Raw genomic sequence first — 17,905 nt, forward strand, 5'->3', positions numbered from 1 at the left:
TTGGTCGAAGTGCATTGAGAGACCTTGAAAAATTCATCCACATTCAATATAGAAGTTATAATCTTCTTTGCCATACAATCATACTGAGCTTTATTATTTTCAATTTTTGACCAATCAACCCATGGTTTATCAACAAGCTTATTATTTATCATATGTTTAGGCACATAAGAACCATTAATAATTGCATCACAAATTCATTGATCAATTGATTCAATAACTATTTTCATTTTAACCTTCCTGAATTGATAGTTCACACTTTCAAATAAGGGTGGTCTGTTAATAAAGGTACCCTCACTAAAAGACAACTTGTTCTTAGCCATTTCAAAAAACAAGACCAAATCTTAAGTGTTTTTCAAGAACCAACTCTAATACCAATTGTTAAAAAGATAGGCCAAGTTCAAGGAGGGAGGAGTGAATTGAACTTCTAAATTTTTCCTTAAAAAAATATAGAATGAAGTTCTTAGAAATATCAACTAATTAAAATATTCTCATAATACAAAACAACACCTTAAAATTTAGTTATAGTTAAAAATTAGCAAAATCAACCAATTAAAATTTTTCCTAATTAGAGAATTAATTTGTTAGAGAGAAAGAGAGAGAGAGAAAGAGAAAGATTCACACAATTGTTTTATACTTGTTCACTCTTCCACAAGGGTTACATCCAACTTCTCAACTAAACCAACCAATATTCACCTAATCACAAGTCTTTACAATACAAAAGACTAAAAAATAAACACAACTCTTGCACTCTACAAGAGTGTTCTACCCACAAGTAACCCGCTATTACCCTTCAGAAATTAGAAACCCTATCTAATTTCAACCAACAACACTGAAATGAAACAAACAGTAACACTTGAACTTATAGAAGAATCAAACAGCCATATGAAAACCCAAGAATTTTCAATCTATTAAAAACAAAGTTATAACAAATTAAAAAAAAATCACATAACTACTTAAGGTTTTAAGTGATTTTAACATATTACTTCAATAAAATATATTAATAGATTAAAATATCATTTTAATCCATTAAAATTACCTTAATACAAACATTAAGTTCTAAAACGTTTAAAAACATTTAGAAATAATTCTAGGATTATTAACTTTGGTAAAAGAGGCACAAAAGCTTCATATTTATAATTGCATCTTGTTGGGGTAGATTTAAAATCCTTTTCTTGGCAAGCAAATCGAGTCAACTATTGTATAGTTGAGGGTTGTCATATCCAGAAGGAATTAATGTTTACCACACCAGAAATAACTTTATAGATGAAGTGATGTGAAAAACAGAGGTTGATTGCATATATTTCATAAATAACTAACTATAATAATACTACTATCATATTTATATCATGAGGCGAAGCTTTAACAAACAACTAGAGTAAAAGATTGATAATATAATACAAATGTTAGGATTGAAAGAGCTTTATTAATCGCTCTTATTATTGTTATTTATATATGCTATGTTTAATCAAACTCATTATTCCTTACGGCCAAACCAAGTTGATTCCTCGCATGAGATTATCTAGAACCATAATTTATCCTAATCAATTCCTTGCATTGTTATACCTTATTTCTGCATTAAGATGAAACAATTCACTATATCCTCAGCTTCATGCTCTATGACTATTGAGATCCATGGCTAGTTTGTTAGGGTTTAAATTCATGAAGTCACCTTCCAATCTCATTCATGCATCAATGGTCATTCCTCACCATTGAGCATTAAGCATACTACCAAGCCCAATAAATTCGAATCTCAAATAAAAACAAGCATTCATAAACAACAATAACTTAAGAAATATCACATTGCTTTTGAATCCCGACATGATAAGTTTATCAACTCATAATAAAGTCTTATAGTGAATACTCAATATGAGAAGTTAAAGAAGAACAAACATGAATCCTTGAATGTTGTTGGTTACCTTAGGCTTTTGATCCTTTCCTTTAGATGATTCTGTTTAGGCTTCAACTTTGAGGTTTTATTCTTCTTAATTTCTCTGTCTCTTAGAGCCCCTTGTCCTTCTTGATTTTTCTCGAGACCTCTAATTTGAAATGAAGCTCAGAGGTCCCTATTTATAGATTTTTAAGAGGAAGCTCTAGGATATTAAGCAGATTTGGCTTCAGCTCAACACATACCAATTCGTTCAGCCGATTAGCTTTCTTCATGTTGAAGTAATCTTTGGGCTTCAAGCCCAATTCTTAGGTTTCTCATATTCAGGGATTTGTTATGGATTCGCTCCAAGTTGAGCCCAACACTTGCTTTTCTTAACTATGAAGTATTCTTTGACTTGAGCTTGTCTTCAACCGAAATTCATTTCTTTCTATTTTTGGTGCATGATGACTTCAAGTCTTTCCTTAGCGAATTTGAGTTTTCTTCACAGTGAAGGACTCTATACGTTGAACCCTTTATACTCTAGATAACTTTAGTTTAATCTCAATCCGTTCAAGTATTATAGAAAGAAGTTGAATTCTAATATATTTTGAAACATTTTATAAGTGTATACATACATAAGTTAGTTTAAGTTTAAGGTTACATTTACTTATTTATTTATATAGAATTTATACGCATTTATATAAAATTTTACTTTTCTAAAAATTAAAAACTAAAATGCATAAAAAGATCTGGATAATATATAGTTATAAGTTGAAAGTTTAATTGCAAACATGAATTGTTTTAATTTTTAGAATATAAAAATACGTATTCTTACCTGAAGCTAACATTATCTCCAATTTCAGTAAATGATAATTTTGAAATTCTACAGTTCAACGTCCATGAGACTAATTATTAGAGTCTGGACTATACCTGGCAGTCTTAAATATTATAAATTATATACTTGTAGTGTACCTGTATGGATATTGGGGACTGAGTAATGTTGGTCCACGTCGATACAAGGTGTCTGCTTCAGTCTTAGTTGTCTTGTCCTTCGAGTTTCCTTCTTCCTCGCGTGCCTCGGTCGGCCGGTGGGGGTACCTGCGATTGTGCTCCGACGCTCAAGTCAGTAATCTCTCTCAGTGAGAATCTTTGATAATCTGAAAAACATACCTTTTTCTCTTTCTTTTCCTTCTTTTGTACTTTCCCCTTGGGCTTGGGCCCTCTGGGTCGTTAGTGGTTCGCCACGTGTTTTCTGGTTTTTGGGTCGTGTTAGGTGGTTTCCTGGGATCCAGGGGGTGTTCCCGAAAATCTGGGGAGTGCTCACGTGCGTTTGTTGTTCAGTGGGAATTAACCGTTTGTCCTATGCGTGACCACGTTAGTTAGATAATTTTTAATCTGAACCATGCGGTCGTCCGGTCCAGACCGGTACACTTGAGATAATTTTAATCTGAACCACGAGGTCGTCCGGTCCCGACCGATACACTTGCCCCCCAGGCTCGAGGTGAATAAAAGCCGAAGAGTCGTAATGATTGTTGTGCCTTTCCGGTCCCGACCGGTACATGTAGTAAAATATTCTTGTTAGAACAAGTTAATATAACATATTTCATTTAAGATATATAAAATATAAAATAATTTGTTTGAAAAGTGTTTAACTTTAATTATTCTTTGACATTGAATATTTAATTTGTATACTTTGGACTTGAAACGTTATAATACTATATATATATTTTAAATTATTTATCAATGGGGATGTAGCTCAGATGGTAGAGCGCTCGCTTAGCATGCGAGAGGTACGGGGATCGATACCCCGCATCTCCAATTATTGGTAAAACCTTTTTGAAAATTAATATAATAGTTGCTGAAATTGTGTCTTTCCTTATAAATTACTTACGTTAGTCTTTCTTCTTTTCTTTAATTAAATGTTTACTACAAATAAAAGATCTTAGGTTAAATTATATCTCGGAACTTTTGTTTTCAAAAATTTAATTTAGTTTCTAATTTAAAATGTGGTTTCATATTTTATTAGAAAATAGCATTGATGTAGTCAATTTTGTTTGATGATTTGACTTTAGTAGCTAGTCATTTTCAAATCTCAATTAATTCTAGCGAATGAATAATTTTAAAATGACCTTCTATGAAAAATGGATACATATGTAAAAGAAGACCGATTAGTTTTTCATATTTTTCAAGAGTATGTTATTTTCTATAAGTATCTAAAAAGATCAAAATTAAAAATTAATATCACAAAAAAATATTTGCATAACAAAAATTCATCACCCACACACTCAACTAGATTGTTTTCACTAGGGAGAATTTGTAGTGTAGTTGAAGCTTATGTATTTGATGAATCCAGCTTCAAAATTATATATATATATATATATATATATATATATATATATATAAATAATTTTGTGTGTGAGTTTATTTTCTTTAAATGAGTCGATGTTTTTTTTATCAAAGTTAATGATCCAAAAATTATTTTTGAATATATTTGAACATCTTACAATTTATTATTGGTAATTAAGATAATTTTAATGGATTGAAATGATATTTTAATCTATTAAAATATTTTTAATTAAAGTATTTAAAAAATGAAGTGAATATTTTAATTAGTTATTTTATAAAATCAATTTGTTAAAATCACTTAAAACCTCAAGTGGTTCTTTGATGGATTTTTAATCTAATAGAACTTGTTTTTAATAAATTAAAAATTCTTGAGTTTTCAAAAAGTTGTTGTCTATTAAGTTTTAACATATTGAAAACTCGAATTAATCCATTATTTTCACTTTAAGAGAAATCAATAAATTAAAACAAAATTTTAATCCATTGACATTGATAGTTCAATTTTTGTAAAACTCTATTTCTCTAATGATTTAAAGACACTTATGAAATCTATTTTGTGAGAATCATTACAACATCTTGAGAGATAATTACTTTTTGTGTGAAAACTTGGGTTTTTGAGACATTCTTTGAATTTCTTGGATCACATATTATTCGTTGAAGAGTAGTTTCTTAATTTCAGAACCTATTTGATTCAATTGTAATTCAAGTGTTACTTCGTGTAAATCTTTTCAATTATGTGTTGTTGGTTAAAATTAGAGAGGGTTTCTAATTTTTGTAGGGTAACTAGGGGTTAGTTGTGGGGTATAACACTCTTGTATGGTTGAAGAGTTGTGTTCTTTGAGTTTTGTTTATTGTAAAGATTTGTGATTAGTGAAATCTTTACTAGTGTAGCTAAAAAACTTGATGTAACTCTTGTGCATGGGTGAGCTAGTATAAAAACAGTTGTGTGAATCTTCTTTTTCTGACTCTTTAGTGTTCTTTGATGTTTCTTGATTGAATGAATGTTTTAACATTATTAATTCTCTTATTAGAAAAATTTAATTAGTTGATTTTATTGTTTTCTAAACTATAACTAAATTTGAATGTGTTGTTTTGTATTCTAAGAACATTTTAGTTAGTTGATTTTTCTAAGAACTCCATTCTAAACTCGTTTTTGAAGAATATTTTGAAAGTTCAATTCACCCCCTTTTGAACTCGGCCTATCTTTTTGACACTCGTGACATAGTACAACCTCATCCGTTGTGTACAAACTCATATTGGTAGCATAAACATCGACATGTTTGTTTGGGTTAGTCATTCGTTCGTATTAATGAATCATCAAGAAGTGGGTGGGAGCATGACATCCATTATGTCGTCGATGAACGGATGTTGTCAAGAACCTTCTTTTGTCATTGAGGTGTTGACCGATGTGTGCAGTTAACACTCAACTTTGTGGCTTTCGACTTTCAATGCTTGGGTCACTATAGTTGGAGGTGGTCTCGGATTGGGGTGAAACTACCATATCTTTCGTAGTCTGCTCCTGGTGGGCCTTTTCTCCAAGGGCTAGGGACATGTGTGTCCCCTCCCCTAACCTTTTTCTCAAATCTTCATTTTTTTTAAAGCGTTAGTCTCATCCACGATTTTTCTATTTCATTTCTACCATTTTCTTCTAAAGGGTGATGACTTTTTACGGCAAGTGCACCGCGTTTGTCAGAAGTAATAATTGTCCCTAAGGACGGATATCGATCCCACAAAGAACAGTGAATCATTGAGTACAATATTCGCTAAATATAACAACAGAACAATAAAAAAGAGTGTGAAGTGATTATGTTGGCACTGATCAATAAGAAAACAAACAAAGAATTAGTAGCTTCAATTGGAAAAATTGGGATTAAGTTTCATCTCTCTCACTCTCATGTATTTTGATTAGCATGTTAATATTAAGTTCTTTAATTGAAATTGATGCCCGTATAAAAATCATTTATATCGATTCCTCGCATATAAAATCCTTAAGAATGTTCCCTAACTATCGATCCCTCGCATACTTATAAGAACAACTTAGAACGAAGCTCAGACGTTTAATAGCAATTAACATTTCAAGTCTATTCCTAGCACTCAAATATGTTAAGTATTGTTGTTTAGGTCCGAATCCTAAAAATACCTCCCGGTCAGATTTAAGATTCTCAATTTGTCACGGAGAATTAAAAGTAAAACAACAATACCAATAATCAATCAAGAACTGAATATTAATATATAAAATATCACCTCAATACATAAGAGTTTGAGCAGATTACTCCTAATCCCAAAGGGTAGAATTAGCCACGCATACTTCTATCACCTTCCATTCTCCCAATTGGGTTACAATTCACTCTATGGTGTTTTCCTCTCAATCTGGCACACTAAGGTTGAGCCTCTAGCCCTCTATTTATCCTAGTTTTTCTAGGGTTAGGTTGTTTCCTATGTCGCGCTAATGGGCTAAATGATAAAACATAAAAAAAGGCCCAATCTTTCTTTGCATCTTTTTCCATTCTGGGACCTTCTATCTTTATCTTTTTAGCTCAAATCATTCATCTTTCATCCAAATCTCCAATCTTCCTTAGAAATCTGCAATTAACACCAAATTTGGGAATAAAATACTCTTATTCAAATAAAGATCATAAAAAATGTAAAAAGGTATAAATTCATAAATTAGGGATTATTTTATATGTAAATTAGCAATAAATCCTCATAAGTGCCTATATTTTAATATGAAATATTACTGAAATTAGACACTTATCACTCTCCCCAACTTAGAATCTTGCTTGTCCTCAAGCAAAGTAAATGAATATATTTGAATTTAAATATCAAACAACTTAATTCACCAAACAACAGATCAAATTAGAAACTTATGATGCTTCCAAATTCAAATATAGATAATTATAGACACAATCAATTTCCAGGATCAAATCAAAACAAATAAATGACAATTCATCAAGGAATATCTTCTCATATGCTCATGGGTAAGTGTTTCTCTCTTATTTTTACTGAATCATAACAAATCACAGTTGCTTTTCATTTCATCTTCAAATCACAAACATATTAGAAACATGAATCTTGAGGTCTTTTAGAGGGTTGTAATGAGGCTGGGCTTCCAAAAAATATTGGTTTTTCTTAGATAACAAAATGCACATCTTAAAGAAGAAGAACCTACCTTCAATTCAATTATAGAGAACATATATGTTATCTAATTACCACTTTCTTTCGATGTCATCTTTTTCCTCATTTTCTTTCTTTTCATGATTTTCATGAATTTTTTTTCTATCTTTCTTCTTTTTTTTTTATTTCTTTTTCTTCTTCTGTTTCTCTTTCTTTTTTGTTTTGTTTTCAATAATAGGAAAAGATTCTTCCTATTTTCAACTTTTTGAACTTTCAAAATCAGAACCAACCATTCCCTTTTCTATATGTATCGCATCTATGTTCTCCTTCCTTAGACATGCTAAAGGGTAGAAAATTATATCAATAAAGGTTAAGGTGCAATATTAACAAAAAATTTCTTGGCCCAAAGGGATATAAAAAAAATGGAATTCTAATATAAAGGTTGGCTTTTTAGCCCTGGCTCCTAATTAACACAAACAAATGCCTCAATCATCTTCATGCTCTTTTATGATGCAACAAAAATAAAAATTAAGCAACCACAACTGTCAATTCATCAGTAAAACTCTCAAAACTGTTTAAGGTTCACACACTCACTTGGTTTAAATGGTCTCATTCCTTTTTGTCTTGTCATTATCTGTCCTAATCAATCATCCTGTTAAATTTTCATGTATCATAATTTTAACTACATTTGAATAGGGATTCAATCATATTTTCTTTTCTAACCTGTGTCTAATTCATCTCACTACTTAATATTTAAACACAAATTCTTTTTTCCACAATTCAAAATTAATATTCTAGTTCTTTTTAATTTGAAAAAAAAATAAAAATAAACTAGAAAACAAACAAATTAAAACTGAAATTTAGTCAAGAAAGATAATTCAAGACTTAAAATTACCAAACTAATAAAACAGGAAATTTATTCAAAATAAGCAATAAAAACAAACCAAACAAATACGCAAATAAACAGAAAACAAAATAACCGAAAAATAAAATAAATAAAATAAGAAAAAATCCAAATAACTGAAAAAGAAAAGAGAATTAGAGAGATAAAACCATATTTTTGTTCAATCCTCTATTCTTAAGAAGTCATCCAGCATTTTGTTAAAACTTTTATCTACAGTCTTGCTTCATTTGCTGGATCTGCCCCCTGAATAATAGAACCTGTCCCCAGGTCAAAAATACATAACCTGCAAAATGATTAGGAGGCATATAGGATTTTTTTTATTATTCTTATTTACTTTTATTTTTTATTTTAAATAAAATCAGCAAAGGTAATAAAACAACATAAAACTAAAATGTGGACTGGGTTGCCTCCCAGTAAGCGCTCGTTTAACGTCATCTAGCTTGACGCCTGTTTATTTCAAGATGGACAACTCTCTTTGTTGCATCATTCTGTACACATTCTTCCCCTGCATTAAAATTTTTATGACCATAAAAAAGATTTAAAGTTACCTCCTCATCTTGAGTTCTAACTTGAAGTTCTCCTTTGTCGACATCAACTATGATTCTAGCAGTCTTCATAAAGGGTCTTCCAAGTATCAAGGGAACCTCCTCATCTTCTTTCATGTCCATCACAACAAAATCCACAGGGAATGTGAATTTATCCACCTTGACGAGAACATCTTCAACCACACCATATGGATACTTGGTTACTTGATCAGCTAACTTTAAAGTCATCTTGGTGGGTTTAATCTCCAAATCCCCTATTTTCTTCAGCATTGCCAAAGGAATTATATTTACGCTTGCTCCCAAATCCAATAAAGCATTGGCTACTAATAAAGCACCTATAGACACGGGAAGGTTAAAACTCCCTGGGTCCTTGAATTTTTGAGGCAAGCCTTTTGGAATAATGACATTGTATCCATCCTCCAGCTCTATATTTCTTTCTTCAATATAGCTCCTATTCTTTCGAAATCTTTCAAATGTTGAATCTTGCTTCAAATTTCCTGCAAAATAATTTTTAGGGAGCAATTTATCAAAGAATTTTCTTTCCTTCTCTTTTTTTGAAGGAGAATGAGGATATGATAAATCTTTTTCAAGAACTCCTCTCTCCTTATTTTCACTTTTCCTCTTTATTTTTTCCTCCTCACTTCTCTCTTTCTCATCTCTCTTCCCCTTTGTCTCATCTTTTTCTTCTTTTTCAGCCACTACATTATCGCAATGCTCTTTTGAATTGGTTTGGCTATTGACTGAAAACTGGCCATTTTGTTCCTCTGGAATTTGTGCAATTTGTTTGGTTAGTTGTCCCATCTGGATCTTTATGCTCCTAATCATGGCCATGCTATTGTCCTGCGCGCTCACAATCTTTGTCAGAGCGTCTTCAACTTTATTCATTCTTTCAAGCATGGATGGATCCTCAACTTCAGGTAAATTGTTCTGATAAAAACAGTGACCATTAGGATGAACATCTCCACAAAAATCACACCTGATTGACTGACTTTGGCTTTGAGATGAATGAACAACATATAATTGTTGGGGCAATTTAGCCATTTGTGCAGTTAGTTGCTCAATCTGCTGTGTCAGAATCTTATTTTTAGCCAAGAGTGCATCTTCTAACAACCCTTTATTATGAAGATCTTGTCCATCATGTTGGGCTTTATAATCAGTTGATGTCAATGCATCAATAATTATTGTCGCTTGTTCTACATCAAGGGCCATCATTGTGCCACCAGCTGCAGCATCTAGGAGCATCTTTATGTCAGATCTGAGACCATTCAGGAATATGCTCAGTTGAGCAATATCTTCAAACCCATGATTTGGGCATTTTCTCAATATCATCTTAAATCTTTCCCATGTATCACAGAAGACTTCATTTGCTCCTTGTCTGAACATAGAGATTTCAGACTTTGCTTTGATGTAGCGAGAAATTGGAAAAAATCTTTGCAAAAATTTTTCCTCTACATCCTTCCAGCTAGTGAGGCTCTGATTTGGAAGTGATTTGAGCCATTCTTTAGCCTTTCCTGCCAATGAAAAAGAAAACAAGCGCATATAAACATTTTCAAGATCACCTGATTGAAAACCCATTGTTCCTATCAATGCATAAAATGTATCCAAATGTGAATATGGATCCTCATGTTCCATTGCTGTAAATTGATAGGCACTGATGAGAGTGAGAAAATCGGGATTTATTTCCAAGGCCTTAGCAGTAGTAGGTATTGCAATACTAGAAAAATGTCTTGGTCCTTGGTACATGACATAATCTCCAAGTGTCCTCCTAGGAGGTGGTTCTTGTTGTTCTGCCATGTTGCTTTCTTCCTAAAACATATTAGTGGAGAAAAAAAAAACAGAGTACTTTTTTTTTTCTTAAAAAATAAAATAAAATAAATAAAATTTGAAATAAAAACAAAATATGTAAAATAAAATAAAAATAACACAAAAACAAAAATAAAACACTAAAACGACGTTAAGAGAAAAATAACAAAAATATTAAAAAAAAATATAGATAAAATAAAAACTAAAACTAGTAATAAAATATAATTAAAACAAATAAATAACAGTTACGTAAATCTAAATAAAACTACCTAATAAAACTACTTAAACTAATCCTAAAATAAAATATAATAAAACAAAACAAAATCAAAACAGAATAAAATAAAAATAAACTAAAATAAATAACGTAAAGAAAAGAAAAGAAAATAATATAAAAACAATAACTTTTTTCCTTCTTAAAAACAGCAAATCTATACTAACATCAAATCAAATCTAATTTTAATAAAATAAACAAAATCAAAAGAAATCAAAATAAAATGAAATATTTACAATATTTAGGAAATTATACTCAACAATTCAAATCTGTTCCCCGGCAACGGCGCCAAAAACTTGATCACTTTTTACGGCAAGTGCACCGCGTTTGTCAGAAGTAATAATTGTCCCTAAGGACGGATATCGATCCCACAAAGAACAGTGAATCATTGAGTACAATATTCGCTAAATATAACAACAGAACAATAAAAAAGAGTGTGAAGTGATTATGTTGGCACTGATCAATAAGAAAACAAACAAAGAATTAGTTGCTTCAATTGGAAAAATTGGGATTAAGTTTCATCTCTCTCACTCTCATGTATTTTGATTAGCATGTTAATATTAAGTTCTTTAATTGAAATTGATGCCCGTATAAAAATCATTTATATCGATTCCTCGCATATAAAATCCTTAAGAATGTTCCCTAACTATCGATCCCTCGCATACTTATAAGAACAACTTAGAACGAAGCTCAGACGTTTAATAGCAATTAACATTTCAAGTCTATTCCTAGCACTCAAATATGTTAAGTATTGTTGTTTAGGTCCGAATCCTAAAAATACCTCCCGGTCAGATTTAAGATTCTCAATTTGTCACGGAGAATTAAAAGTAAAACAACAATACCAATAATCAATCAAGAACTGAATATTAATATATAAAATATCACCTCAATACATAAGAGTTTGAGCAGATTACTCCTAATCCCAAAGGGTAGAATTAGCCACGCATACTTCTATCACCTTCCATTCTCCCAATTGGGTTACAATTCACTCTATGGTGTTTTCCTCTCAATCTGGCACACTAAGGTTGAGCCTCTAGCCCTCTATTTATCCTAGTTTTTCTAGGGTTAGGTTGTTTCCTATGTCGCGCTAATGGGCTAAATGATAAAACATAAAAAAGGCCCAATCTTTCTTTGCATCTTTTTCCATTCTGGGACCTTCTATCTTTATCTTTTTAGCTCAAATCATTCATCTTTCATCCAAATCTCCAATCTTCCTTAGAAATCTGCAATTAACACCAAATTTGGGAATAAAATACTCTTATTCAAATGAAGATCATAAAAAATGTAAAAAGGTATAAATTCATAAATTAGGGATTATTTTATATGTAAATTAGCAATAAATCCTCATAAGTGCCTATATTTTAATATGAAATATTACTGAAATTAGACACTTATCAAAGGGTCAAGAGTAGTGTCATGTGTTTTGCTTCGATTGACCGTGTGTCTACTTATACTTGACTGTCACTTGTCATATTCTTCGTCAATACATAGCCTACCCAATCCAATAGTAAACGTCAATTATTATTATTATTATTATTGAGGTCGAGAAAAAGATATTAAATAAACATTAGTATTTTACCTGACAACTTTGCATTAGTAGAAATAATCCTAATAGGAGGTGAGTTTGATAACAATATAAATCTTTAAAAAAAGAAATTTGTAAGATAAAGAAATGGTAAATGTAATATTGCTTAGTGCAATTTACTCCACATAAAATATGGAACACACATAGATATTCCTTTTTGTTGATTTATTTAAGATGTAGTGTAATTAATATATGAAATTTCCTCACTGAAAGTAAAGGACTGGTACGTACCATAGTAGTCATTGGACAATTTGACTTGTTGCTAGAATTATGGAAACAAGCTGCTAAAGTGTATTTCCAAAGTGCTATGGTTGGTGTGCACGTTTCAATGTAAAGTCTATGTGCTAGGAAAGACACAAGAACCCTAAGGGCTGAAGAAGAAAACAAACTCACCACCCACATAAAAACAATCACACACCATATCATTTTGAATTCCACAGTTTTTTTACCCATGAATTGGCCCAAAATTTTCTTTCTTTAACTTCCTTTGTTGTTCTTTATAATGTCATAATATTAGCATCAAATATGGATGAATCTTTAGAGATTTAATAAAGTAAATTATAATTATATTTTTCATATCTTCTTAAACTATATTTGTATTTTATGTTTTTATTTATCATTACAATTGACCTCCTTTATTAAGAATGGAAGTATATAACATTTTAAAAATTTAAAATACGTATGCAAAATAAAAATTAGATAAAAATATAATTTTAATTTTTTTAACGCGATGTCCGTGTTAAACTTTTTGAAAATCTGAGATCTTCTAATAAAATTGTTAATTAAATATATATTTTATTTAGTTTTTTCATGATAACTGATACAATCTAACTCTAATTTTAACATTGACAAACAAAAATAATCCTGACTTCACACGTCATTTTTAAATATGTATAAAAGTTAGTTTCTAAACTATATCTTAATCTATTACAATATTATCGAGTTTGTAAAATAAAATAAAAATGTTACACTAAAAAAATCAGGAAATAAAAATTAATTTTAAAGATAAAATTAATCTATTACAATATTACTGAGTTTGTAAAATAAAAAAAAATGTTACACTAAAAAAATCAGGAAATAAAAATTAATTTTAAAGATAAAAAATAATTAGTTATTATAATGACTAAATTATAGGCTGATTAAAAAAAATTTGGTTTATAAATTAATTTCTATTATTGTTAATTGGTATCTAATTAGCTTCCAATGTTTTAACTATCAATTATTAGATTTTAAATTTGGTAGAAAAATTTGATAGCTAATTATAAATCATTTAACAGTAATATATACTAAATATATATATAAAAGGTTTGATTTTGATGTTGTCTAAGTAGATTTAATTGAACTATTCTAGATCCTACAAATTGGTGGTTGTGCCAAAATGTGGCAAATCATATCAATATAATTCCATTTAGAGGGGCCATCCATAAGAAACATGAAGGGACATTTTGGTAATGACATTGGAAGAAAGATGTGTAACTTGGTTGAGAGAGATATAGGAAGTGGGTAGTGGGAATTTACAATTCTTAACTTTGACTAAGCTTTTAGTTCATCATTACCAACTTATTATAATGTATTATTATAAGAGGGAAAAGCTATAAGAGGTACTTTAAAATATAGTATCTGTGTAATGTGCGACCATATCCTTAGTTCACAAGAGTCAAAATCAAATTATTCAAGTTAGTGGAGTCTTAATAACTAGTAATTTATCTTTAGCAGTGAGGTTCACAAATTGAAAAAAATTCATTCAACAAGATTAATTAAGGTCTCTTTCTTTCCATTTTTAGGTACTAGGGAGTTGCTCTATAATATTATGTTCCTTCAGTGAGGGACTCACCTAACACAAATTCAAACTTCTTCGGTCACCCAACAAAAGTTTTACTAAATTAACTCATAAATTTCAAATATATTCTCGCTAATATTATATTATTTATTTTATTTTAATCAGCAATCAATAATATATACACAAGAACCACTTTAAAAATTATTCAATCCTTATATAAAAAGGTACAAGCAATCTATCAATCTATCCGCATAACACTTTTCAAACAGTTAAGAAACAAAACAGCTCCTGACATATTTGACAATAACCTGACAGAAACTACCTCCGACTTCCTACTAAAGCGAATACAGACAAACCAAAGAGACGATGCACCAATCAGAAAAAGAAAAACTAGCTGAGATTTATATTTTAATACTTTGAAATTATGTATTTACTAATAAATTGAAAGGTTTAAATTTGCTTACCTAAATAAGCTTAGGTTTATTAACTATCTATTTAAAAACAAACTATGGCTAATTAGATGGACTTGTTTGTCAAACAATTTATATAATATTATTGTTGTAACCGGTTTCTTTTTCCAACAACAATAAAATAAAATAAATTAGAACATTTAAAAGATTCTTAACCTATATCAAAAAAGAATTTTAATACATACTATCCTTTTATTTATTTGTTAATATTGAAGGGTTTAATTAAATTACTTAAAAATATGTGTTCAATTCTAAACAAATATAAAAAATCAAAAGTAGAAATAAAAACTTATTATTATGTTCTTTTTTTTATACAGTGTAGTCAAAAAATCTTTATTCTTTTCTTTTCTCTTACCATCTTCTCTTTTTCCATCTTCTATTTAAATAATTTCATGTCTATTTACTCTTTCTTCTTTGCTAAAACGTTATCATTATTCTAGAGCAAACAAACTTGTTCTTGCGATCCTATGAAATAATCCTTTGATAACAAGAAATATAATATTGGAAAAAAAATTCAATACTCAAAATATTCATCTACAAAAAAAGTCAAATATTTAACTGAGATATGACGTCCAATGAGATAAGAAAAAAGAAATTAAAAAATTAATAAAAATGTTAAATAAATATCTATTTAAAGAGTAAATGAACACATACATATATCAGCCATGTACTTGTCAAGTCGTTCTTGTCTTCTAGACATTGGAACCCAAAGACATGTGTTACACTTGGGACATTGATCAGTCAAATTTCTTTGTAATTCTGTGATGAAAAGTGTGAAAATTTACAAAACAGGTGCAATAATCCATAGATATATAATTGATGTTGTGTTTTTGTATTTTTCTTATCATAATTCAGGTGTAATTAATCTCATAATCAATTATAAAGATCACATTATAATAACTGATCATGGTTCTTTTTATTTTTCATAATAATAAACAACTGAAAAAATATTTAAAATAATAAATAAAATTATTAGTACAAATTTATCTATTTTTCTATTTTTTTTTATAATTAAAACAATTTCATTTTCTATTATTTTTACTTTCTTTTTCTATTTTTTTTTCTCTTTTCATCTTCCTCAAAATTAATTTCCCTCTCTAATTGAAACAAATGGTAAAGGGTCTATTATGGTTGTTATCATAATCAAAATTATCACTTTTGTCATTATGATGATTATTATCACGGTTATTGTTTTCATTGTATTAGTATTGTCACAACTATTATTACTACTATTGTAAAACCATCAAATTATCTTTATTGTTATAAGTAATTCAATATTAAATTAAATTTTTTATTATATTATTTATGATAAGAATAATTATTATTTTATTATTATTTATTATTTTCTTTACATGAATTTATTATTTATTTTAATATTTTTATCATATGAATTTATTTATAATATTATTAATATTTATTTTTTATTTAATATTCATATTATTACTATTATTACTTTTTTATCGATATTGTTATTATTTCTTGTTATTATTAATATTATTATTTTCATTTTCATTTTTATTATTATATTATATAGTATAATTATAATCTATTATATTAATATAATTGATTATTTTTACATATATAATGTGTAAACACCATATTTACTACATCTAAATATTGCATGCAATATCTAATTAAATATTTACATATATACATATAAGTTATATAGTATTTTAAAATATATCCATTTTGATAGAGAATTTAAATAATATACTTGAATGTTTGAATACAAATTAATTGTGAGACAACTTTGAGGGTCTTAAGGCCTTGAACGAAATTACATGGCTATAAATAAGTCAAATTGTCTTGTAAAGTTACACTTGAATGCTTGAATACAAATTAATTTTGTGAGACAAATTAAAATATCTTACTTTTGTCTTAATTCTTATTGTACTAGACAGAGTGCTCAGTGGTTGGAGCTTGGTGCACGGTGTGGGTAGGTCAACTTGGTTGTTGGGCTTATAAAGTGGGTCGTGAGTTTGGTCCAATTATGTTAGTAAGCCCATTGGAGAATAATTGAAATAATATTTTTATACAATAATATAAGGTTATTAGTAAAAGATATTTCTTAACTTAAGGGTGCGTGTTAGTGCACGTAGTGGTTAAGTCACGTAAATATATTTTAACCTAATGTGCGTTTAGGGCACGTAGTGGTTAAGTTGCATGCATAGTGAAAGATAACGTTGCACCATGAGTAAGGTACCCACGTAAACAAAATATTTTCCGCAATTAGCACTTGAAGATAAGTGGTGCCCTGTTAGCAAGTGGTTTTTGTGTTGTTATTTTATGCTCTCATTAAAGATAATATTCTTTTCTGTTGTAGCACCTTGAGTGGAGGTGCCCATAAACAGTGTTTTATGTTACGTATGCTTTCGGTTGAGATTAGATTCTCATGAGAGAAAGCTATTACAAGAGATAAGTTATAAAAGGGGTTTGAGACCCTAGGTAAAGTTATGTTGTTTTTGAGATTGAAACTAAATAATTATTTGTTTTTAGTAAGCTTTCACTGATCGTCTGAGTGTGATCAATAGGTAGGTAGAGTCACATCTGTTTCAGCGGAGCCACGTTCCAACGCAACAAGAAGACGTAGAACAAATTCCATAAGAGACAAATTGGACGTGAAGCTTCTCATCCGAGTCAACCAGCGAGAACACTTATCTTAAAGAGTTTGTTTAAGTGGTTAATCCTTCTTTCTTGCCCTTATCGTTTGGAAATCTTTTTCAAAGGTGAAATATTCTTCTCATCTCTTTCCTTAATTCATTTTAGCTTTTATTTTAAGAAAATTCTTCTTGCATCATATCAATTTGTGTAGGAACTAAAATGAAATAACACGTAAAATTGGAAGGGAATTGAATTCACTACAAATTGAAATGAACATTAGGCATTTTATAGCCTTTTACACGTACTGAAGCAAAACAGAAAAAACCACTTTTCTTGGCAAGTTACAAGGAAATTCAAAAGCAACTAATCCTAGAAAATAGGGAACCCATAAGACTAGGGATTTATTGAGAACGTAAATAAAATAAATAATTAATTTTGACTATCAGTAACTTGCCATGAAAAGTGGTTTTTCTGTTTTGCTTCAGTACGTGTAAAAGGCTATAAAATGCCTAATGTTCATTTCCATTTGTAGTGAATTCAGTTCTCTTCCAATTTTACGTGTTATTTCATTTTAGTTCCTACATTTGGTATCAGAGCTCCGCAAGGGGCCTAATTCGGAGTG

The 17,905-nt window shown here is 29.5% G+C and overlaps 1 protein-coding gene, 1 non-coding gene and 1 pseudogene across 2 annotated transcripts; 2 read left to right on the forward strand and 1 right to left on the reverse strand.

Moving 5' to 3' along the window:
* The first annotated feature begins 3,612 nt into the window (after nt 1-3,612).
* On the forward strand, nt 3,613-3,685 carry TRNAA-AGC (transfer RNA alanine (anticodon AGC)). Its single transcript has one exon. It is a non-coding gene; the product is annotated as a tRNA-Ala (tRNA).
* Nucleotides 3,686-8,679: 4,994 nt separating this feature from the next.
* LOC137808569 (uncharacterized) lies at nt 8,680-10,567 on the reverse strand. Its single transcript, XM_068609746.1, has 2 exons — nt 8,777-10,567; nt 8,680-8,733 (listed from the first exon to the last, which is right to left on the reverse strand). Exons 1-2 carry the CDS (start codon nt 10,565-10,567, stop codon nt 8,680-8,682), a joined length of 1,845 nt encoding a protein of 614 aa, XP_068465847.1.
* On the forward strand, nt 10,071-10,176 carry LOC137812061 (small nucleolar RNA R71; annotated as a pseudogene).
* Nucleotides 10,568-17,905: the final 7,338 nt, after the last annotated feature.

This window comes from Phaseolus vulgaris, chromosome 11 (genome assembly GCF_000499845.2).
Source record: "Phaseolus vulgaris cultivar G19833 chromosome 11, P. vulgaris v2.0, whole genome shotgun sequence".
In the NCBI taxonomy this organism is placed as follows: domain Eukaryota; kingdom Viridiplantae; phylum Streptophyta; class Magnoliopsida; order Fabales; family Fabaceae; genus Phaseolus; species Phaseolus vulgaris.